General features: G+C 38.5%; 1 protein-coding gene across 5 annotated transcripts in view; it reads left to right on the forward strand.

Annotated features, from left to right (window-relative positions):
• PROM1 (prominin 1) overlaps positions 1-25,302 on the forward strand; it is a 107,835-nt gene extending 82,533 nt beyond the window's left edge. For 2 of the 5 annotated variants that reach the window (XM_089524767.1, XM_089524764.1), the window contains 13 exons: positions 906-1,009; positions 3,249-3,333; positions 5,371-5,517; positions 6,048-6,119; positions 7,275-7,367; positions 11,615-11,668; positions 12,891-12,971; positions 13,077-13,145; positions 14,153-14,245; positions 16,274-16,389; positions 19,236-19,304; positions 22,947-22,986; positions 23,478-25,302. In XM_089524767.1, the coding sequence (XP_089380893.1) occupies positions 906-1,009; positions 3,249-3,333; positions 5,371-5,517; positions 6,048-6,119; positions 7,275-7,367; positions 11,615-11,668; positions 12,891-12,971; positions 13,077-13,145; positions 14,153-14,245; positions 16,274-16,389; positions 19,236-19,304; positions 22,947-22,965 (1,002 nt within the window). In that variant the 3' untranslated portion in view covers positions 22,966-22,986; positions 23,478-25,302. Of the gene's footprint in view, positions 1-905; positions 1,010-3,248; positions 3,334-5,370; positions 5,518-6,047; positions 6,120-7,274; positions 7,368-9,072; positions 9,091-11,614; positions 11,669-12,890; positions 12,972-13,076; positions 13,146-14,152; positions 14,246-16,273; positions 16,390-18,720; positions 18,745-19,235; positions 19,305-22,946; positions 22,987-23,477 lie in introns of all 5 variants that reach the window. The other 3 variants (XM_089524765.1, XM_089524766.1, XM_089524763.1) reach the window with 2 other exon arrangements.
• Positions 25,303-25,753: the final 451 nt, after the last annotated feature.

Genomic DNA, 25,753 nt, shown 5'->3' on the forward strand with positions numbered 1-25,753 from the left:
GTTTTCTTGGCAAGATTTGTTCAGAAGAGGTTTGCCATTGCCTTTCCTTGAGGCTAATTGGATGTAGAACACCCAGTGGGTTTCATGGCCAAGCTGGAAATTGAGCCCTGGTCTCCAGAATTGTAGACCAACACTCAAACCTCTACACCACTCTGGTCCAGTCTCAAAACAAAGTGTACTAAAAGCAAGATCAATTATTGGCACATATCACATGCTATGACAACCAGATACTTGAGGGACTACCTCATCTAAAAATGCATTCTAGTTCAACTCTGAGCGATGTTACTAGTAAAAGAGACTGAACTGTCACAAATGTTTGTTTGTAGAGAGATCTCGTAGCACCTTTGAGATTGAGAGAAAGCAGTTGGCAGCATGAGCTTTTATAGACTTACGCTGCCAATTTCTATCTTTCAGTTAGTCTCAAAGGTGCAACAAGATATCTCTCTGCATGCTAATTCTACAGACTAGCATGACTATATCTTTGAATTATAACAGATGTTTCTTGTTTATATAAGTTTGCAATCTGAGGTAATAAAACTGGACTCAGGCTTACTTTAAATCAGGGATTCCCAAACTTTTTCATTTTGGACTTCAACTCCCAGAAGTCCTAGCCAGCTTGGTCAAAAGTCAGGAATTTGGGAGCTGAAGTCCAAAATATCTGGAGGACCAAAGTTTAGAAATCATTGATTTAAATCTGTACCAAACCCTGAGCCTTGAATAGATGGGAGGAATTCTAAAGAAGTCAGTGGTCCATTGCTATTTTTTTAAATAAAAAAATAAGCAGTTATGTTCCCTTAGTGTTTAGAATGAATGAATATATAGATATAGATATAGATATAGATATTAGAATTTCTCAGAACTAACCTGTGAAAAAATAATACTTTCATTATGTTGTCATGCTCTAGGTTTTGGACACTCCCTACTTGTTGAATCGCCACTGGAAACACTATCTATCTGGCATAATTTTAAAAAATCCAAATATTGACTTGACATTTGAAAAAGTTTACAGGTAACTCTTTGATATATTCTGATACAACCTAACTAAGTACCATTTTATTTGAAGTTCTGATATGCTTTGTTTCAGTTGTATGAAAAGTAAAAACAAATGCAGCCTGCTGGACCTGACTGATTGGAAACAAACATTTGCAGAGAATTTTCTTTTGCTGTTGGTCCTGATTGTAGCCATCCTCTATTCCCCCACTTCCACAAACACATAGACAGATGGACAGGCACAGACAGTTTTTTCTGGACTTCATGCTATTTGTTTGTTTATTATTTAATTTATATTTTTCCTTCTATAAGGTTCACACCGTATAAAATGGTTTACACCCTAATTAAAACAATACAGCCAAAAACATTCTCATATTAAATTGTTTTTAAAAGCATTAAATACAAACCATTTAAAAGCATTAGCTCCTTTTCATCCTGGAGAGAAGTGGCCAGTGGGGTCCCACAGAGTTCTGTCCTGGGGCCAGTGCTATTCAACATCTTTGTCAATGACTTGGATAACAGAATTGGGGGCATACTTATCAAATTCGCAAATGACACCAAATTAGGAGTAGCTAATGTCCCAGAGGACAGGATCAAAATTCAAAATGACCTAAATAGACTAGAAAGCTGGGCCAAAGCTAACAAAATGACTTTCAGCATAGAGAAATATAAGTTACTGACTGCATTTGGGTGGGAAAATGAAATGCACAGATATAGGATGGGGGACACCTGGCTGAATGAAACTACGTGTGAAAGGAATCTTGGAGTCCAAGTAGACCACAAATTGAACATGAGTCAACAGTGCAATGTGGCAGCTAACAAGGCCAATGCGATTTTAGGCTGCATCAATAGAAGTATAGTGTCTAGATCAAGGGAAGTAATAGTGCCACTATATTCTGCTTTGGTCAGGCCCCACCTGGAATATTGTGTCCAGTTCTGGGCACCACAATTCAAAAAGGATGTGGAGAAACTGGAGCATGTCCAAAGGAGGGTGACTAAAATGGTAAAGGGTCTGGAAACAATGCCCTATGAGGAACGACTTAGGGAGCTGGGGATGTTTAGCTTGGAGAAGAGAATGTTAAGAGGTGATATGATAGCCCTATTTAAATACTTGAAGGGATGTCATATTGAGGAGGGAGATGTTTTTTGTTTTTTGCTGCTGCAGAGAACAGGACCCGGAGCAATAGATGCAAGCAACAGGAACAGAGATTCCACCTCAACATTAGGAGCAACCTCCTGACAGTAAGGGCTGTTCAACAGTGGAACCCACTCCCTCAGAGTGTGGTGGAGTCTCCTTCCTTAGAGGTCTTTAAACAGAGGCTGGATGGTCATCTGTCAGGGATACTTTGATTGAGATTTACTGCATGGCAGGGGTTGGACTGGATGGCCCTTCCAACTCTATGATTCTGTGAAAAGTCTTGGCCGGCCTATGAAAGGAGAGCAGGGAGAATGAGGTCTCAAACACACTGTAGAAATAATCCAGTTTGAAATCAATTCAACTGCCCTGGCTCAGTGGTAGGGAATCCTGGGAGTTACTTATTGTGGCACCAGAGCTCTCTGACAGAGAAGGCTAAAGGTCTCACAAAACTACAGTTCCCAGAATTCCCTAGCATTGAACCAGGGCAGTTAATGTAGTCTCAAATCATTTCTGCAGTGTGTTTTGGACCAGAGTCCCTTTTGGCAGAGAGTTCCACAGACTGGGAGCAGCCACTGAGAAGGCTCTCTCCCAGCTGCACCAACTATACCCATGAAGATGGTGGGACTGAGAGAAAGCCCTCCCCTAAAGATCTTAAAACTCAAGTAGGCTTTTATAGAGAGATATGGTCTTTGAGATAGGTTGGGCCTAAGCTGTATAGGGCTTTATAGGTCACATAGGCTGTATAGGGCTTTATAGGTCATTATCCAACATATTGAATTCTGCCCACAAAACCGACGGTGAATCTCTTCAGCATGGGAGTTACATGCTCCCTATAACCAGCTCAACTTCTCTACTAAGTTGCTGTACATATGTATGCTATACAAAATTGCATGATGTCTAGGTATCATGAGTTCCAGGTATAGCCATGAACTTTCTTTTCTTCTTTTGGTGAATGAATGGTGGACAGGATACAAAGCATAATCCTCTGAATCTAGGCCATTATTGTTTCTGAAAGTTTCTTCTGAATGTTTGGATTATCAATTGCAAATGAAAATTTAATGGCAGTGTTCCCAACTAACATTGATTTCCATGTTGATGTGTACTTTACATGTGTCTGTAGTGACTGCAAAGAAAACAAAGGCATTTATACCACACTTCACCTTGAAAACATCTTCAATATACACGACATTCTGAATGTTAGCATGGTAAGTCAATTTAGGTTGGAGGTATGAGTGGGGTTTTGTTGTTTTTTGATACTTCATCTATATCAGTGGTTCTCAACCTTCCTAATGCTGCGACCCTTTAAGACAGTTCCTCATGTTGTGGTGACCCCCAACTATAAAATTATTTTCATTGCTACATGCGAATATGTGTTTTCCGATGGTCTTAGGCGACCCCCATGAAAGGGCCGTTCGACCCCCAAGGGGGTCCCGACCCACAGGTTGGGAACCACTGATCTATATAGTCTTTACTTATTTATCTGAATGATCTTTCAAATGGAGATTTAGAAAATAAAACAAAATAAATTGATGTTTTGATATTTCATCTGAAATAGGCTGAAGAGCTGTGAAAGAGTATGATGCTAGATATGATGGTTATTACCTGAGCTCACACCACGACCAACAGCCACCATGTAGATGAAGATTTTGTCTCTGTGAAATTTGGGTTGAAACATCAATCTGTATGCCTTGGCTTTTTTGAGGGGAGCCATAACCTGTGGGCAGGCTCATATTAGAACATGCAGTAACTTAAAAGAACCTGGCCGCAAGCCATTTAGGGTTATGAACGCTAAACAGCAGCACTTCAGCTTGAGCTCAGTAATATAAGGACCAACTATGGAAGATGATGAACGTGGTGGCTCAGAGTTAAGACACTGACTCTGACGTTTGCAGGGTAGGCAGGTCAGCCATTTGAGCCCCAAGCATCATTGCATGATGGGATGAGCTCCAGTCACTAGTCCCAGTTTCCCCCAATCCAGCAGTTCAAAAGCATGTAAAAGTGCAAGTAGATAAATAGGTACCACTTCAGTGGAGGGTAACAGCATTCTGTGCAGTCATGCTGGCCATAGACTTGTCTATGTCAATGCTGGCTCCCTTGCCTTAGTAACAGGGATGAGCACTGCCCCCTATAATCAGACTAGACAATCTTGTCAAGAGAAAACCTTTACCTTTACCTTTATGGAAGTTTGAGTTCTGTACTCCAGTCTTGACATTCTGGGCAGTAATTTGGCTCCCGTGTTTTGAACCAGTTAATGTTTGAGTATCTAACACAGAGTGCATTGCAGTAATCTAGTCTAGTTACCTCCTGCTTAACTATTGTAATATGCTGTGTGTGGGGCTGTCCTTAAAGAGATAATTGAAGCTTCAGCTGTCACAGAATGTGAGTGCTAAAAGACTGGTCCAGCTAGAGGGAACAATGTTAATGCTGGTTCTGAAGTTGCTGCATTGGTAGCTGGTTTGTTTCTGAGTTCAGTTTCTTGTGGTTTAGAGCCTTACATCATCATGGAAAGAATTTGAAAATATTTTAATAATAGATGAAAAACAGGGTTTCTGGGTGTCTGAAATCCATTGGAGGAGAATCTTAGACAAGAATATCCATGATTTGAGAGTATTTGTTCTGCATAAAAAGAACACATAGCCCTGTTACAGACTGCCAAAATAAAGCTGCTTCGGGTCTCTTTGGAGGTATGCTGTTTAAATGCTGCATGCATCCTAAGAATCCGGAAGCTGCACCAAAGCTGCACTCCAGTGCTTAGGAATGGAGTGTGGCTTTGGTGCGACCTCCGGACTCTTAGGACCCATGCATCATTTATATAGCATAGCTCCAAAGAGACCTGAAGCAGCTTTATTTTGGCAGTCTGTAACAGGCCATAGATAATTTTGTGTGTGCAGAAAACAGCACTTTTCTGCAGAGAAATTGCTGGACAGAAAACATGACATTTTCTGTGCAAATCCCCCATATGATGGTGTTTTTTGCAGAATAAATCCTAAAGTACAAATAGTCCCTAAAACTGCACACTTGCAAAGGATTTTCTCACAATTAGGAGAAAAATGGTAAAACTTTTGATTTGTTACCTATGACAACAAAAATTACAAAGACTCGTCACAATTGTGGTGCATGTGTAGAAGAGACTTGTGTCTTTGGTGAGCAACTGACAACAAAGTGTAATGACTTTCCATTGTGATTGTTCTAATGTGACACATGGTAATTGGGTGAAAACTGTTTTATTTTTCCTCCTATAGTACGCAGAAGATGTATCACTTAAAATCAAGCATATTAATATAAATTTGAGCAACATAGTCTTGCTGGATGAAATTGGAAAGGAGAATCTTTTGAGTTTCAGTGCTTCAGGAATAAATGAGATAAACTTTGCAGCGTACTTGACAGAGGTAAGACTTGAGGTATCTTCTGTTTTTATTATCTTAGATAAAATTTTGCTAAAGGATACAGTACAGTAAAATAAAATTTAAGTACATACTAGGAATATATGTGTAGGGGAAACTTGACCCCTTCCCTACTTGGGTTCAGGTATGGAGGCATCAGTGAAATGAATACAGAAGTTTATTTAATGATACAGTCTTGGTCCAGATGCCTTTTTCAACTATCTGACCCTGAACCCTTTTAATTTATAGGAATTTTGTAACATCTACCTAACAACAGCATCTGCATGTACAGCAAATGAAAAGGAAAAATGGGAAGCATGTTAGCCAATCATGACATAGTAGTCATTAAGCTATAATGGAAAATTACTAAACAAAAACCAAGTACAAATCAATCATATTGAACAGATCAAGGAATAAGGATTAAGTTTGTGCTGGATGGGGATTACAGTCCTCCTGAAAACACTCAAGTACCAGAATAGCTGTGAAAAGCACAGCATATAAGAGTATAGTGCTATAATTGTGTTTCTGTCTTTTAGATCAATAAGAGTGTTACCAAAGTGGATCTCTTGTCCTTTGCTAATGATTTGGAAGCAAGAGCAGACCAGCTGGTAAGTTTTCTCTGAATGAAGTGAATTAGTAGCAAGAGTAAGCTATCAAAATTCTTCCCTACCAGAGCAACTGTTTACTGAATACTCTGCTACTGAAATACGTTTGTAAATAGAAAAAAAATTATTAATGTCCTAGATGTGCACTAAGTGTCTGTTTTCCATAAATCTGAAGCCCTTATTACTAAGAGAGTACCAACTTTGTGACAAAGCCACCTGACTATCTGTAAGTCATCAGATTCAGTAGCAAAATGTATTTCTGCTTGTGAATACAGAAGCTAGCCATTATTGGATTTTAAAAGTAGCACCTTGACTTTTACTCACTCTGGCAAACAGTACAATAAAAAGAGCACCAATACTGCATGCTCACAATAATTAAGCACTGCCACACTGAGACTATCTTTCCACAGTAATATTTATGCTTGTCTACGGCTGTAATAAAGATGAACTGAACTGAACTGTTATATTGGGACTTGAAAGGTCGAAAGGTTCTAAGTTTAACCTTTCTCAAATAAAATAGTGTCTGAAAAACATTTTTAGGGAAGTAGTTAAACCTCTGAGTTAGAATATATGCTTTGCATATATATATACACACACACAACCTTAGGTCTAGTCTTGAATAGCAAGTCTGAGCAGACTCTTCAGCAGTTTCACACATTCCATTTTCTCATTTTGTTTGCAATACCAGGCATAATGGAAACAATGAGGAATTCCAGCTTTGAGCTGCACCCAGCCTTGGAACAAAAATTTGATACATCTACATCTCTACCCCACCAGTCATTCCAAAAAGGAAATTATACCCCACAAACTGGCCTTCAGAAGTCATGCCTTCTATCTGTCTTTAATTAAACATCTCAGTGGAGGGCGCCATTGCACCTTTAGGTCTTACAGAAAGAAAAACGGGACTTTCCTGCAAAGAAAAACATTTATTTTCTTGATAAAAGGTTGAGATTTGAATGCTTTCCATTATAGCAAATAGAAAGATATGAATTTAATTATGATAGGGGAGTTGCTTATGAAAGGAAGAAAGGTAGTAGAGAAAGACTTATTGATATTTTCCAATTTCGTATTTCATGAGAAATGTAGTCCTGTTCCATTCTTTGACACATTTTTTTCAAATAACCATCTGGAAACTAACCTTTGTGTTTATACTTTCAGCCCAAAGGAGCACTGGAAAACGCCTTGAAAGGACATGCAAATAATATCCGGGTGATACATAGACAACAAGTTGTTCCATTGGAACAAGCAATGGTAATAATACAAAACTAAAAGTGGCTGGACTAGGATAGGATGTAGGGAGGTTGTTTAGCAAGCTGCAAAAATGTTCAGCATTATAAATCAAGGTTGTGCAGATCATGTTGGGCAACTGCAGCAAGATCAATGTTTGCTCCTCTGGTGTGCTGCACTGACACATGTTCAACCAGAAGTGTAATCCAAAAGTGGGTTGAAGGTGACTACCAAGGTGAAGTTGCTAACTTTTCTGTTCTGGTTGGGTTGTGTAGAAGCAATTGTGGGTCAGGGTGCTTGAGAGATTACCTGCCACTTAAGGAGCAATTAAGGATGTTTTTTTTTTGCTCTATTTTTAAAATAAAATGTCCAGGGTCCTGGGACGATGCAAAGAAGAGCTTAGGGGCCAGATGCAGCCCTCATTTCCCAACATCAAGTTGCAGTCCCCAACTTGATGTAGATTCTAAGCATATTGATTTCTTCAGCAATGGTCTAAGACAGAGGAAAGTATGGACTATGCTGCATGTAGCTCCTAGATCTCACAATTCTCCACTCCCCATTCCACCCCTCCAAAAACAAAACAACCCCACAAAAAGCCCTTGTTGAATTCAGAGCACACATCCCTGTCACTCCAGGGTTGAGTTGAGCTCTGGTGTACTCACTTGTTAAACGGATGCCACTTGTGGGACCGAGGGGGGCGAGTAGCAAAATTGCTCCCACCATGCTCTCTAGGGCATATGATGGATTGTTCTAACTTCAAATTGTTTCTCTTTTAATGAGGCTTTATCTGAGTGCAAGGAACTGGGGGTTGGGGCAAGGACATTACTTCCCATCAGGAGGCTACAGGGGCTGAAGATCATTGCCATCATTCATCAAGCAATGATGAGACAAAGGAGGATTGCCTTTGCCACTCTCAGAGGTTATTAAATAGGAGACACTGACCTAATTAGGTAACCAAGGTCTCAAATCAGCTGCTTATAAATCTCCCAGCTAGTCCCTGGAGGCCTGTTGCTTTCAAGCTTCCTTGGTAAAAAGAAGTACTTTCCAGTGTTCATGCTTTTTACCTTGTTGGACTGGCTAAAATGCTGCATTAGTGTATCTAAACTATTGACTTCCTGAACTGGCTGATGAGCACCCCCTTGCTTCTCCCTTCATCCTGCTGGATACTCTGTGACTGACCTGGACTGAATTAAATGCTCAACAGCTTTTTGTATTCTAACCACCTGATTCCCTTCACATTTGCTGGCTGCAGCATAGGTCATGCAGCCCCCACTTCTGAGAATTGCCCAACCTGATCTAGAGTGATGGTCTAATGTCTTTTCATTTAAAGCTCCCTAGACTACTTGGAGATTCCTTTCTGTGCTTTAGCTTTATATTCACGAACAATAGTAAGCCTTGGACATGTATGCTTTCCTCTCCTTTTCTTCTCCTTTTCACATTTTCAAGCTGATCTGAAGAGTTTGTTTCCCTCTTTAAATTAACCACAATTCTTAGTTATCTTCAGTAATAAAGTTCTGTGTAGATAAAGAGTAGTTGTACTGAGCTGAATCGGAAGACAGTTCTGTTTTGCTATATATCAGATTCTTTTAGCTGTTTAATTTTGTTTTGCAATAACCTTACTGAAAAGCAGACATTTTATGTTTTTGTTTGCTTGTTTTTTCCTTAAAACTTTCTGATTATTAACTCTTAATCATTTTCAACCTTCTTTTTCCAAAAACTGACTGTCAAGAAATATGTTAGAGCTAGGGTAAGTGTTTTTCTTTTCTTACATTGAAAGTAAATAACTAATTTTAGACCCATTTTAAATCAGCAGGTTTTCCCCACTCAGGTTTAGTATTACATATGTAGTTAGATCAAGGGGTCCCCCGGACCGGACAAATACATGCTGGGAGGTTGCAGTAATTTTTTGCTGTAGCTCTTTTTGTTTTTTTAAGTAAAAATGTCCAAATAACTTTTCTGTTGTGCTGGACTATTTTCTGGAATTTCCTGGAACCAGCAGCAACCTTTTCTTCCCTCTCCTCATATTTCTTATTAATTTCATGAGAAAAATCTATCAGAAAAATTATGTTCCCTTCTCGCCACCTCCTTATTTATTTATTTATTTATTTATTTACAGTTACAACATAGTGTTCCATCAGTGGAAATGCACTTTTGCACTGTATCACTATAACTCTAAGGCCTGTTACAGACTGCCAAAATAAAGCTGCTTCGGGTCTCTTTGGAGGTATGCTGTTTAAATTATGCATGTACCCTAAGAATCTGGAAGCTGCACCAAAGCTGCCCTCCAGTGCTTAGGAATGGAGTGTGGCTTTGGCGTGACCTCTGGACTCTTAGGACCCATGCATCATTTAAATAGCATACCTCCAAAGAGACCCAAAGCAGCTTTATTTTGGCAGTCTGTAACAGGCCTAAGAAAGACATTTAAGAATTGTCAGGAGAGAATGTGTCCTTCAAATTATAGGACCACCTCAACAAATCATGGCCCAGTTGTTTAAGGGTTTTTTATTTTTTGAAAGAGCCTTAGTGGAGATCCGTGAAAATACTACACACAGCTACCCAAAAGTTTGGAATGATTAGACATGGAGGGGACAATAACTGGCATAACCAAAGGAGCTATATTGCAAGAACTCATGTTTCTTTAGAATCTAAAGGTTAGATCAATCTGAAACAGTTCTTTTTCAGTGGGAGTGGAGGTTAAGTGGTTAAATAAAGGCTTCATAATTAAATGCTTTTGCTAGTATTTCTAGCTTGTTGAAGCCTTGCAATAGTTGCATTGCTCTTTTTTAAAACCTTGCTTGGGTTACTTCCAAAATATTATCTGAGATGCATGCAGATTTAATACTATCCATGATAACATCTTGCTGCTATTTAGTTGAACTTGCATGCTATTAACATACTAATGGTGTGATATGAAACTAACTAAAGCAGAATAACATGTTACAAGAAATATGTGACTGCGACCATAAATTTCAGCCCAAGACAATTTCGCCTTTCCTTCCTTCCTTCCTTCCTTCCTTCCTTCCTTCCTTCCTTCCTTCTATTGTTGCTAATATGTACATGCACATGTCTTGATGTCATTCCTACCACCACCACTACCATTTTTAGAAAGAATGGGAAAGCTCATAGGGATAGAGTGAATATTTTTAAAAAATTAAAAAATGGTTGAGAAATGTGTTTGAAATGCCTAATGAGAATGTTGGAGTGACATTTTCAGTTTGAGATTAATTCTGTGCCAAATTCACAAATAATTTTCAGCTAAAAACAGCCTTTTATGCACAAAAATACTATTTTATGCACCGAAAATGTTTCTTGTCTATTTTTTTAAAATGTGCAAATTTTGTGTAGAACTTATGAAGCATTTTTGGGGAAGAAAATAATGTTTTCTGCACAGACCATGCTATCTACATTACAAAAAAAACAGTGAGAATTTTTCACAGAATAAATCCTAAACTTTACATCTCTAATATATCAGACAGTCCAGTTTTCTTATAATACATAGTTCTGCCCTGGAACTTGGACACCTGGCTTTAACTTGGTGTGGTCTCAGTGCCATCAGTGATACTGGGGTGCCTTTCATGGAGATTTGGCATGAAGGTGCCTTTATGTGACAAATAGACATCTGCCTATTAATGGATGTAATCACAAGACCATCTAGAGCAGTGATGGTGAACCTTTTAGAGTCCAAGTGCCCAAACTGCAACCCAAAACCCACTTATTTATTGCAAAGTGCTGCATCCCTCTGGCTTTCTAGTAAAGAACTCTGGCAAACCCTTTGCTGGGGCAACAGTATGCATGCCTTCAGAGAGGGTTCTGAGTGCCACCTCTGACACATGTGCCACAGGTATGCCACCACTGATCTAGAGTTTTGCAGTTTATATAGTGGGATACAGATAAGGCAGAATGAAGTCTCCATTGTTTTGGTACTTACAATTTCTGTTAAATGGATTTAGGGATTGCATTGAAATGCTATATTTGAAAACCTGAGAAAATACTCAGTAGACACTGTAAACCTCTTCATATATTGGAAATATAGCATCACATTATTAACATCACAGGTATCTCTAGGTTCTGATTACCTCAGTTCATCTGTTTTGGAACAAATGCTTTGTGTCCCACTTTGGGAGAAAGGCAGCATAAGGATGATGATGATAGGTAGATATATCTTCTAGGCTGTGATGTAAACAGTATCTGCACCAAACTACTGAATATGTTAAATATGATCTAAGAGATTTATGTGATATAATCTCTTTGTTTTATATGTTTTTAACCAGAGCACTTTAAACCAGAGTGTACGATTACTGCAAAAAATATCATCAGAACTTTCGGTAAGGAAATTTTTTTGTTTTGCTGTTGAGTCTACAAAAATAAATTTCTTTCTCGGCTGCCTTAATAGAAAAGTAGTAGAGATTTCACCTAGCCCGATCTTGCTCTCAGTTTCCTTGTTGACTTCGCATGCCCGTATGTGCAATTCCAGGCCGGGACATTTTGTGGAGCCACCAATCTGGGATTGGCCCGGGAAAAACCGGAAAATGGCAATCCAGGCTTTGGAGGGGGGCTGTACAAGGCAAATGGCTAAAATTAGAGGACACTGTTTACAATGGTGCTGGTGACAATGCTGCAGAATGCCTATGTTGCACATCTAGTTCTGTGTGGATTCTGTAACAAATCTCTGATTCTGGCGGACTGGAGGGCTAGTACTTGAGGATTATGACCTCCTTATCTGTTTCCTCAGGCTAAATTCAAAATGATATGAAAGCTCTATGACTAGATCTTCAAGGCTCTTTTATTAAAGAAGCTCTAGGGGAGATACATATATACAGTGGGCCCTTGGTATCCACTGGGGTTTGGTTCCAGAACCCCTCATGGGTACCAAAATCTTTGGATGTTCAAGTCCCATTATATACAACGGTGTAATAAAATTGTGTTATATAAAATGGCAAAATCAAGGTTTGCTTTTGGAATGCATATATTTTGGAATATTTTCAAGCTGCAGATTGTTGACTAATAATCTATGGATATGGAAGGCTGGCTGTATTTTGTATCCTGCCCTTTCAGTAATGGAACACAGGGATGTTAACAATACACAGAACCACCCTGCGCATGGGCCTCTTCCAAGATACTCTTAATTACAAATATAAAAAATATATGTGTCTTTTCCCTCTCCATGGCCAATTATAGCTTGGAGGTGGGCATAATTTGAATTCGGAAAAATTTGCTGGTGAAAGGATTAATATTCACCCTTCTTGAATGCTAGCTGCAAGTTATTCCATCACCCACACCCTTCTGCCTGGGGCCAAAGAGATTGGGAATTATAAACTGATATCCTGCCTCATGACTTGTTTGGCTTACATAATGTATTGAATAACATACCAGTGAAGTAACATGAAACAATGAGTTTATAGGCAGGGATCATCCCAAAGTATAATGCCTTTTGTCTTTTAAAAATCCTAATAATAATGACTATAGCAGCAGTAGTAGTAACTAAAGTAGTGAACTGGCTTAATGTGATAATCTGTTGCTATCACCATCCTCTTTCCCTTTTTCCAGGGGAAAGTGAAAAATGTGATTGGAGCTGTTGATGCTGCTCAACATCTTATAAACAATAATGCTTCATCTGTTATTGTCCAGGTAAATTTCTTTTTTGGCTTTAATTTTAAAAAAGATCTTTAGATAATCTATTATGCTTGACATTTTTGTGTGTACCTTCACACTGTGTTTCTTCCCAATCCTCAGGAAACAAAGAAGTACATGGATACTATAATAGGTTACTTTGAGCAATATGCTGAATGGGTGAAGGAATCGGTAAGACAGCTACCTTTTTACCACTGGGGCAGGCAATCTATAGATTTCAAATGTGTTTTTAAAAAATAATATATTAGTGTGCCATTACTGTTTCTGGAGTTTTACAAAAGTAAAACTTTTGTAAATAAGATTTAGTCAGATTGGATAATGTGAAAATTATATTAGTATTTCTGTGATTAGAACTGTGATTAGAACTCCATATTACTAGCAGAAAAATCACAGACTTGAAGCAATTGCTAAGGATGGTCAAGGAAGAAAGTGCAAAGGCAGGCTTGCTGCTGAATACAAAGAAAACAAAAAGAATGACTACAAAGGATCTACACAAATTCAATCTGGACAACAAAGAAATTGAAATAATTAAAGAGTTCCTATACCTAGGGTCAAACTGAATGGGGACTGTAGTCAAGAAATAAGAAGACTAGAAATAGGAAGGGCAACTATGAAAGAACTAGACAGAATACTAAAGAGCAGAGATATGCAGCTGAGTGCTAAAGTTAGAATCATTCAAACTATTGTATTCCCCATCACCATGTATAGATGTGAGAGCTGGACAGTGAAGAGGGCAGAAAATCAATGCAATTGAAATGTGGTGCTGGGGAAGAGTGTTGAGGATACCATAGATAGCCAAAAAGACAAACAAATGGGTTCTGGAGCAGATAAAGCCAGAAATTTCCTTAGAAGCCAAGATAATCAAATTGAAGCTGTTCTACCTTGGCCACATCATGAGAAGACATGATTCACTAGGAAAAAAACAATAATGCTAAGAAAGGTAAAGGACAGCAGAAAGAGAGGAAATGCATGCTAGATGGATAGACTTGAATCAGAGAGGCATGTATTTGCAGGAACTAAGCAGTGTAGTGAAGGAAGGGATATTGGAGATGTCTCATCCACGGGGTCCCCATGAGTCATGGCTGACTCGAGGGCAGTTAACAACAATTGTAGCTTTTAATTTGAAAATGTCAGTATCAGATGTTCAGTACTTCAGTTTTGTTTCTGATCTATTGTAGATTACAATGGAAGTGGCAACATGTAAGCCTATTGCCAATGTGATCGATACAGCTGTAGATATATTTTTGTGCAGCTACATAACAGATTCTTTGGTAAGAATACTTTGCACTCTAATAAACTAAGTTGGAAGGAGGGAAAATTGGGGGGGGGGGCATTTCTTCATTTTGCTTATACATTCACAAGTAACCTGTCTCTGCTGGGAAATTTTATATGATGTTGAGATTGGAAAAGGAGTGTTGTTTTAAATGTGGTGTTATGTATAAGGTTAGGGTTATTCTGTTGTCTACTGTCTTGTCTGGGCTGTCCTGCTTAGCTTTCAAGATCAGATGTGATCTGGTGCCTTACGGGTATTTACAGAGGACAAATTGGGATATACAGTGGACCCTTGTTATACACTGGGGTTTGGTTCCAAGATCCCCCGTGTATAAAAAAATTAGTGTATGCTCAAGTCCCATTAAATGTAATGACATAGCAAAATGGTGTCCCTTTTAAAAAATGGAAAATCAAGGTTTGATATTTGAAATTTGTACTTTTTTGGAACATTTTCAAACCGTGTATACTTGAATCCGTGTATAAAAAATCCGTGTATAAGAAGGGCCGACTGTATTTACCAAGATGACAATACACACTGAGGTCCTTAGTGTTGTAATGGCAATATCTCCCTTTCCTAAACACCATGAGATGTATAGGAGTTATGTATTTATATGAAGAAAATATTTAGCAAAAGACCTTAATATAATCCTGTTAAAATTAGTCCAGACATTTCTTGCCTTTATTATTAATTGGGGGTACTGAACGAACCACAGACTAAGACACACACACCCCTTCGCGTAAGGTGAGAAAGGTCTGAATATTTTAGTAAATAGGTGTACGTTGTGTCACATCTTATTGCAACCAAAATATAAAACCATTTTTTTAAATCGCTGAAGCAGATCAGGCTAATCTGCGTAATCATTCAATTACTCTTGTGTAAGCATCTACTGACCCAGAAAATACCACTAACATACAAAGGGGCAATTCCATTTCAGGCACAGATAAAGCTGCTTCTGTTAAGCTATAGTGGAAGAGGAAAGACTGGCTAGCATATTAATCTTTTGAGGCATACACATTCCTTTTTGGTTTGCTTTAGGCTGGCTGAGGGGAAGCACTGTTATTCAGTGAGTTCTTCACTGTACTTGTCTCGCTTAATGCATTGAATGTTCTATCCAGACTCTAGGGTTGACAGCACACTCCTCACTTGACTTTAGCTTGTGAGGGCTGTGTTTAGCTTGGCTGAGGCTTATATTTTGGTTTGGGCACTTACATTATGGAGTTTGAGGTGGTTCCCTGGTTTATTTATTTTCTGTAAAAGCCAAGAAATTGCTAGCTTGCAGCTTGTGATAGTATCCTCATTCCATTTACTTCAGCACAATGGAGTAAATTCTCTCTGTGTATAGTAGGTTTGTATACTTCAAGACCCACCAAGCCGAATGTAGCACAGCTACCATGTGTGGCACTCTACCAAGTGCTTGATAAATCACTTGTTTTTATAGCCACTCAAGCACAGCAAAAAAATTGACTACCAGGAAGGCTGTCAAACACCAGGCAGGCAACAATGCAGGGTTTGAAGAGCTACATTCAACTTGCGTCACAAATCATGAGGGTCATTATAAAGGGGGGGGGGTGTTCTACAACATTTAAAAAGCATGTGCTGAGCATATTCTTATCCAACTTCTTCAAGCAGAACGTCCATTTGGCACTGCATCCAGTAGGCCAGATAGGCAACTGCAGCATGGGTAGAAATCGCCTCTGGTTCCCACTTGTTGTGACAGAGTCTGGAGCTAATAAAGACGAGTAGCTGTGGTGTCTGGTTAACTAGAATCTTAAACCAGTTGGACATTGGTCTCAAATCTGGATGAAAATTAACAATGTTTAACAAGTACCAAACACATTGTGGTTCATGCAGAAATGGATTAAAGACATAGAGGGTATAGGAAGGGAAGCACACTTTCCCAAGATTTTTTCCTAGTTCCTTAAGTGCACTTTAAAAACAACTAGCATTAGCACCACAATTGCTCATATTTTCTTCTTCTTTTGAACATTAAAATATGTTTTCTTTCTTTCTTTCTTTCTTGGCCTAGAATGCCTTCTGGTTTGGTTTAGGGGGCTGTTCAGTGTTTCTAATCCCTGCCATCATTTGTGCTGTAAAACTAGCCAAATTCTATCGTAGGATGGATACAGAAGATGTGTATGATGAGTAAGTAAGCCAAAAATGCAAACACTAAATGCAGCAAAGCCCATTATGTTAAATATGTTGTTCTTTAAAGAAAAGATGTTTGCTAGGTTTGCAGATGGAATGCCTCAGATGGCCTTCAGTGGAATTGATTGTTTATACAATACCCGTAAATATACATTGAATGTTATACATTTTTATAAGAGAAAAAAAATGACACTAGGTGAGTAATAATGGGAAGACAAATGTATGAGTAGAAAGAAGAGTGGTCTTCCTGGAGAGATGTAGCTACATAAAACATTTGTGCATTTTGTTGCCTAAAACCAATTAGTGGGCCCAAACAGACAGGCCAAAATAAAGCAGCTTCAGGCACTTTGAAGGTGTGCTGTTTAAACGATGTATGCATCCTAAGAGGCCGGAAGCTGCACTAAAGCTGCGCTTCAGTCCTAAGGACCAGAACACAGTTTTGGCATGGCTTCTGGCCTCTAAGGATGCATGCATCATTTCAACAGCACACCTCCAAAGTGGCCCGAAGCTGCTTTATTTTGGCCTGTCTGTTCGGACCCACTGTTTCCAAATAGAGTATATTAATTTAATCAGTGAAACTGATTAAATTGCAAGTATTGCTTATGTTTCTCTTGGTTCAATGAGGCCATTCTAATTGGGACTAACAATTGGATTCATGTTTACCTATTTAAACAGCTGACTCCAGAGAATCCTGAGGATTGTAGTTTGTTCAAAGTTATGGGAAACTGGAGAGATACCTCTCACACACCACACTACAATTCCCAGGGCATGTTTAGAATATCAAGGGTTTGCTTTCTGATGGTTCTATGTATCAGGCACAAAATTGTTAAGAATATTGTGTATAAAATTACCTTCAGGCTTTTTGTGTTAAGGCAGTGGTTCCCAACCTTCCTAATGCATGACCCCTTAATACAGTTCCTCCTGTTGTGGTGACCCAAACCCATGAAATTATTTTCGTTGCTACTTCATAACTGTAATTAAATAGGTGTTTTCCAATGGTCTTAGGCGACCCCCATGAAAGGGTCATGCAACCCCCAAACGGGTCCCGACCCATAGGTTGGGAACCACTGGTGTAAGGTGTATACAAAACAAAAATATTTAGACTTGGGTCACATCTCTCATTATGCATATGCAAATATTCCATAACCTAAAAAATCTGAAATCAAAAAAATCTTCTGGCCCCAAGCATTTTGAATAAGGGATTCTCAACCTGTACAGGTACAAACACATATAAATTGTGGTTTACGTAGCCCAAAACTCTAGAAGAGGGATGTAAAGAATATTTGCAATAGTCTGTCCTTGATGAGAAAGAATTTCTCAGTATGTTGTGTGAGTATGGTTTTTTGCATATTTTCCAAAGATCCTTTGCATTTTGTGAACTTTTTTTTGCAATAAATTCTTGTGTAAAAAACACCTTTTGCTGCCAATTACAGCATATTTTACAGAAATATATTTGTGCAAAATGCACCCCACTAAATTGTATTTTTATGCCCAAAAAGGTTTTTGCACAAATAAAAGTTCACTAAAAGGTTCAAAAATATGAAAGATTTTCAAACAGTATGCAAGAATAGATTTTAATGTTTAATTTTTTTTAGAATGCAAAGCTGTTTTAGTCAGGAAATCAGTATGCAAAAGGTAAGAGTTAGTCTCAAAGGTGCGACAAGATCCCTTTGCATACTGAATGGTTTTTGTTTTTTTAGTTGTTTTCATGTGTGAGAATGAACTAAGTGAACATTTACATCCCTCCATTCAAACAGTAATTGTCCCAGCTCTCGGGACAGTTGGAGATGGAAATGTCTCATGAAGAATATTGTAGGACTGGATGTTCATAAAATAGCCTGTAGTTAAGACATTGTTGTGTAGGGGCAGTAGAATCATTTTGATGACAAGTATGACAAAATAGGGTCTGGGATGCTGGTCTGGGATATGACAAAAATATGATACATATTATGCTGTGTTTGCTTTTAGATTATTCTTGCAAGAACGCTTTGCTTTTGTCTTATGTAATTCTCCTGCACTCCCTAACCAATATTCTGTTCTTCCAATTGCAGTTCCTCTGTCTCAGGGACTTGGCATTTTACTTTATGATAGCTATTTTTACTTATTTTTCACTTGTCTTCACTTTTTAATTTATCAACCATTTTCCTGTCTGTCTGTCTAGTGCCTTTCTTGATTTCTTCTTTATTTATGTAGCCCATTTTTACATTATAGTTTTTCTAAAACGTAAGTGGGGAGGGAAAGCTGGTTAAATACTGTGAAGCCAAATGTTCTCACATACAGTTACATTTTTACACACTAGATAACTACTTCTTTTTTTATATTTTGTAGTGTTGAAACTATGCCCATGAAAAAGTAAGAGAATTTAATTGATATTATGGCTTGCAATATGGGAGGGATTTTTGGTATTTTTTTAATGCAGATTGTTTTTTTTATTCAGAAACGTTGCATATTTGGGTCAGGCCACATTTCTTTTGTACATTTTTAGCATATTGCTCTGTGATGTTTACATAATTATTGCAAATAGTTACATGCAGAGCTTATTGAAATAGAAAGTTCTGTAGAATTAATATACTGTGTACATGACTTAATGTACAGTCCTGGTTAAGGGCGTGCTGAGTTAGTTACACTGTTTTATATACTGAGGTATCTTAGTTGTCTTTACATTCTCTTTTTATTCATTGTTATTAGTTGCTTTAAGCAAAGATTTTTGGGAAGGCACCTGATAGCACTTAAAATAAACATTAATATTTTTTTTTAATTATCATCTTTGTAAACCATGGTATGTAACTAGTTGCATCTTGTCATTAACACAGTCCTTTCTTGGTATATTTATTTTATTACAGTTTGGAAAATGGTAATAATGGTTATCATAAAGAGCATTTATATGGTATACACAATCCAATTATGACAAGGTAAACCAGGTTTGAAACTTTATAAGCGTTCTTAATATATTTTTATTAGTATTTTTTAATTTTTTTTCACATTTTAAAGACAAATCCTTTTCATTTTGCATGACTTTTCCCTCTTAGTGCTGTCTTTTTTTAAAAAAAATCAACATATGCTCTGTTTAGTAATAGATACTAGAACTTTAAACAATGGAATTGCATAGGTTTCTTTCTGTAATTCTATCAATATTTTGCTCAGAATGTATAAATATAATTACTATCACGATTGTTTTTATATAAATATTTACAGCCCTTTTAAACTGAGAAATATTGTAGGTTGAACCAAAATTATGTACTGTGAAACAAAGCTTCAGTTATTCACATTACTCTAGAATGATGCTCAAATTAGTCCTATATTTTGCTGTTGAAAGATGTCATCAGTGCTGTACAAACAGTTGAATAATTGATTGAGCATGTCCTTTAAAACTGTTAACACCGAGTCACGCCATTTAGACCAGTCCTGTTTATATTCAAATGGTACTCTAGGATCTCAGACAAAGATCTCTCTCAGCTCTGCAATCTGACTTCCTTTCAAACTGGAGAAGCCAGGCTTTGAGGCTGCACAATCTTTAACATGCACAGCATGCATTCCGCAAATGATATAGGACCCTGTTTTGGTCAAACACAACAAGCACATTATATATGTACCTAAAGCAAATCTTTAGATTCACATAATATCTTTATCCACCATTTTAGAGGGTTTTTAAAAAGTATTTTTTAATCTTCCCTGTGCTCTTAACATACAGAGTGGCTTATATGTGGCTCCAAAGTGTTTTAGAGAGCCAGTATTGAGTAGTGGTTTGAATGTTGGACTAAGGGGCTCGACAGACAGCCCGACAGGGATGGCTCTGTGCCGCCCCTGGAAGCTCTGGGTTGAGGACACAGCAACTGGACGCCATGGCCCAGCCCGCTGGAAAAAGGAGCAATGAAACAAAGCTCCTATTTTCAGTGCTACAGGGGCTCCATAAGGGCCATGACACAGCCTTATGATGCCCCTCGTGCACAACACTGTTTTGGCACTATGCATGATGGATGTCATCATGGCGTGCGTCGTCTGTATGGGCACGCACCAAGATGGCACCCAGGGCACACGGTAGGGTTTCAGAACATGTAGTTCAGATCCAGGCTGGCACAAGAGCCAGTCAGTACAGGCCCTAAGACTCTAGAGACCAGAGTTTTACTCCAAGCTCAGGCATGAAACCTACTGGGTGACTTTGGGCAAGTCACATGCTCTCACCCTCAGGAGAAGGCAATGGCAAACGTTCTCTGAATAAATCTTGCCAAGAAAACCCCATGATAGGTTTGCCTTAGGGTTACCGTAACTCAGAAATGACTTGAAGGTGCACAACAACAAACAACAAAGTGGTTTCCCATCCGTGCAGTATAGAGAATCCAATTTCTTAACTAAAATGCATTATTCCCCATACTGCATTCAAAGTATGCACATTACATATGATTCTACCTTTCATTCCCATCATTCAGTCCCAGGGATACTAGGAAGTGATGAATTGATCGAAAGGAATGGGAGCTAACAAGTTGAAACTTAACCCCAGAGGAGCCCATACCTCTGAATGACCTCACCCAACAGTTTCGTATAGTTATTAAAAAGTATGCAGCACAAGGTGAAACATTATGGTAGTCCACAAGCCAAAGGCCATGGGACAGAACATCAGCCTCCAAGCACCATCTTTTGCTTTTTGGCTTCCAGATAGGAATCTGACTGTAAAATTGTAGTATTGTGGGTACCCATCTCAACCACATGGTCCAAAGAATGTCTGAGTCAGTGGCATTTAAAACTACAGAAAGTTCCAGCCCAATCATCAGGGTAGCATTCTCCCTGTCCATCTTCTGGAGCAGGTTATGTACCAGGTCAACCCAGTCAGTTTCCAGTTGAAACCCAGACATAAAATCAGATCCAGTGGATCCAGATAATCCAATTCATGCAGAAGACCAGGGAGCTAAAAGGTAACCAGTTTCATGTCATATTATGTCCCACAAACATGTGGAACAGTATTTGTTTTCTATATCTTCTGGACCAGACTTAATATTATTATTATTATTATTATTATTATTATTATTATCCTTTATTTATATAGCGCTGTAAATTTATTTTGAGGCTGCAGAAATCGATATTCTGTAATATTTCATTGCAAATAGTACTAACCAATGTATATGAAAACGGCAGATACTCCTGCCTATTATCTTGTTTCTCACGTGGTCTGCTTCCAACCCTTCGGTGGGTCCAGGATGCTACTACAAGAAGGTGATGGGGCAACAGGAGAAACACCATCTACAGTGTTCTGCTTCCTGTCCATTATTTCAAACCTTGTATTTAAAAGTAATTCTCCTCCTCACTTGGGAAAACACACACACTCTTTTTTCTCCTTTTTATCTTTTAAAAACTATGGCCTGTTACAGACTGCCAAAATAAAGCTGCTTCGGATCTCTTTGGAGGTATGCTATTTAAATGATGCATGCATCCTAAGAATCCAGAAGCTGCACCAAAGCTGCACTCCGGTGCTTAGGAATGGAGTGTGGCTTTGGCACGACCTCCGGACTCTTAGGACCCATGCACCATTTAAACAGCATACCTCCAAAGAGACCCGAAGCAGCTTTATTTTGGCAGTCTGTAACAGGCCTTTGTGTCTTCCCAAGGGATCTCACAAAAATCAACTGGAAAGGTTACTTTTCTCAGCCTTTACTGCACCTCTTCACTTCCCAGAAAACTGTGAAGACTGTCTGTTTGTGGGGGGGGGGGGGGGGTCCATCCTGATGAAGGCGCACTAATGGAACCAAGCCTTTAAGATGTCCCCCTCACTCATTTACGTGCAATTTCAAAAGTGTTTCCTCTCCTGGATTTCATTGGATATGTAGTTTCCCCCCTCGTCTCCTGATACAAATGAAAAATGATCTCCAAAAACTGCCAGTTTTAATATCCCTTCACGAGAGTAAGTTCACAAGGAGGGAGAGAAAAGACTAGCACAGTAGTGTTTGGAATGAATCTGAGCTCTTAAGGACTTGAGCCAGTCTGTGAAGAGATGTGTTTCTGAACTGGGGAAATTCTGAGCTGAGCTCCCCAATTCCAAAACCTGCTAATGCAGAAGCTTTTGAAAGAATAATAAAGAATATAACAAGTTTAAAGTAAAGATATTAATACAAACAAATCTAGTGAAAACATGTATCTAAAGCATTTTAATTGACAAACAAGCACATTATCTTTTTTTCCCTCTCTAAATTAACTGCTTTCTTTTAATAACTGTGGTACCTGAGACAGAGTTTGAAAAACTATTTCTTAATTGCTTTTCCTTGCTCCTTGTGGCAGCTTGTAGTTTCCTTAGTCATGTTCTCCCTAGCTTTTCTGGTTTTCCATTCTTCACTACTGCTTTTAATACTATATAAGAGGCTCTGCATTTTTGATATAGAAGAAGAGAAACCTATCTGCAAATGCTTTGAAATACAGGAAATTATTAATTTGGTTTTAAGTGTCATCACACCAGCATTAGTTCTTATTTTAATTGCTATATTATACTGAAGAGTGTCTTGCTTGATAATAGATACAAACAAACCATGCCCCCAAAACAATTAATGTTTCTGTGTTCTATCTTGTAGCTCTGTGGAACAGTGGTAGCACATACTGGAAATGTGAAGGGTAAGTTGCATGGTTTGATGACAAATGTTGGCCCTTTAAACAATTGGGCAGGTTGGCTCAGTTGAATTAGGATATATAGCTCCACATTAAGTCACCCATCCTCAAATTGTCTCTACCTCTCTGGGCTGTCTTGTCACAAGCCTGTCAGTACAGTCCGTCCTCGCCTTACGCGGGGGGATCCGTTCCGGATCCCTCCGCGTAAGGCGAATTCCGCCTATGCTCGAGCCCCATTGGAAACAATGAGGCTCGTGTGCGGCCGCGCGCGCGCAGGGCACAACAGGCACGCGCACCGCAGCTTGAGCACATATGCTCAAGGCCGCATATGGCGCACCCGCGTATGGCGCGGGCGCACTGTACCCTGTTTTTGTGCTCTCTTATGCTATCTTGGCTTGGGCCATAATGATATGAAGATACGTTGTTTTATTTTAGCTTCCTTGTTATGTGGTAGTTAGGAAAATATTCTGAATTTTCTCTTTTGTCTTCATTTTCAGCCTCTGGATTCTTCTCTGGGAAAATACCATCTTTCCAATTAGTGTTGAACTCTGAATCTTCATTTTTCTTGTGTGAGGCCTGTACTGTGAATTATTTTCAATTATTTGCTATTCAGTACCATTGAAACTTGGAATAAGTGGTTTCCATTCTTGCTTTCCTGTACCATCTCTCCATTGGGATTTCTGTCTCTCATGATCACAGTAATTTAAATAACCAGGGCTGGGTGGGTTTTGTGTTAACTATTTTGTTTCTTTTGGTTCAGATTACCTGCCCATTCAGAATTGCTCAACTTTTCTTATAATACCTGGAGAGGTTAATACAATACAGTATATATAAATGTGTTTACATGAAGAATACATTCTCTGTACAGACACTTTTGTATCTGTGTTTTTTACAGCTGTCTTACAGCAGATTTTTAATACTATTTGTTATATACTTCATAAGCAACCTGTTCAGCGTGATCAGTGTTCCTTTGGTGCTGTCAGATGGCCATAATTGACTGTTTTTTAAAAAATGGAAATCCTTCAGTCTCCCCACCTGACCACGATAAAATTTAATGTAACTGAAGGGCTGGTGTTCCTTCGTTCTGAATTATTATTCAGTATGCCATGTGACTAAGACCAAAATTATATTTTTCTTAAACATTCTGAACAAACATGAAAAGGAAGTATAATAACACATTGTCTTCCTTGGAACCTGAATAAATATATTAAGGCAAGATATCTCATAAGGACCCATTCAGGACTTCAGCAAATAGTATATTTTGTGTGCACAGTGCGTGGAAGACAGCACACTCGTTGCTGTCCCTTGATGTAATGACCAAATGTCAGAAACATCATAAATGCCTAGTTAAGTATGCCCAGCAGGCTTAATCTTTTTTCTCATATACATCATTTGCATGTGTATGAAAGGAACTGGATTTGGGATACATGCATAGAGATGCATGAATATCTGTTTATCTCATCTAGCTGTTACAACCAAGGGTGAACATCAGGTGGAAGTGACACATAATTCCATGCCCACTTTGTTCATTTAGTTTGCCAAATATGTGAGACTAAGCCCCAAATTAATATACACTGTCCTTCTATCATGACCTCTTTATGTGTAATTTATAAACTTCATTTTGGAAAAAGTATTGCCTATATTTTGTAAATTGTGAAAGGAGACTGCAGGAACATCTAAAGAACTGTTGCACTCCATTGTCCTTGAATCTGGGTGTAAGAGTTGTGAACAGAATTAATTTGTACAACTGATTCCAAAAGAACACTCAAAGCATTGTGAGTAAATATGATGTCTTTCCCTTAATTGGCGGGGACTGTTCTAATGCCAATAATGTTGGAAGTACTTTCCTACCTTAAAACAACAGTCTGTACTGGCGAGTCAGATGGATCTTCCAATGTATATTAAGACTACTGATTTTTGCAGCTTGACTGTAAAGAAGAATTTCTACCAAGAGTAATCCCAAATAATCTTATGGCTGCTTATCTACATGATGTTTGCCCATTGGTTGCCCATTCTGACCACTTGCAAGAAAGTTAATTTGTGTCGTGGTTCATCTAGTGGAAGTGGTTTTTCCCTCAGTGTTGGGGAAATGCCACATGTGAAGCAGCTCTCAAACTCAGCAGAAACGTATTACATTGGGCTATAACAAGGTTTTTTTCACTAATAGGGAAAATTGATTATTCCTACTATCCAATGTACAGAATACATATGTGTGTGTGCGCACGCATGTGTGTGTGTATGAGAGAGAGAGAGAGAGAGAGAGAGGAATTCAAAATTGTAGATTTTAATAAGTTCCTATTTTAAATTTGATAATGTCCTAAAATCATTTAAATAAAGTGAAAGCTTGATTAATGTTGGTGTACGTTTTTAATGGCAGAGGCTGCTATGTTTGGTTAAAACTTTGGTCCAGAATCCAGGCAGAATGAATTAATGCCTCTTTATAATATTTAGACTGATTTGATTTGGGCTGACAGTTAAATCTCGTTGGTTTCATTAAGGAACTGAGGTATATATATTTTGTCTCAAAATCTGAAAAGAGATCTTATATCCATACTCAGAGATGATAACATATAATAAGATACGTATATGTGGCTTTCCCTGTAAGGTATGACTTTTTCCAACTTTTCTAAAGGCAAACTTAAATTTCCTCCAAGTTTAAAAAAGCATCTTGTTCTTAGAGGCAAAAACTCACCAAACGACAATTGTAAGCTGATTCCCCCCCCCCCCCCCCAGCCACCCTGCCCCTGTAAAAGCTGTGTTTGAGACTTGACTT

Source organism: Sceloporus occidentalis, unplaced genomic scaffold (genome assembly GCF_023333645.1).
Source record: "Sceloporus occidentalis isolate IW3139 unplaced genomic scaffold, rSceOcc1.0.p SCAF_5, whole genome shotgun sequence".
NCBI classification, from domain to species: Eukaryota; Metazoa; Chordata; class Lepidosauria; order Squamata; family Phrynosomatidae; genus Sceloporus; species Sceloporus occidentalis.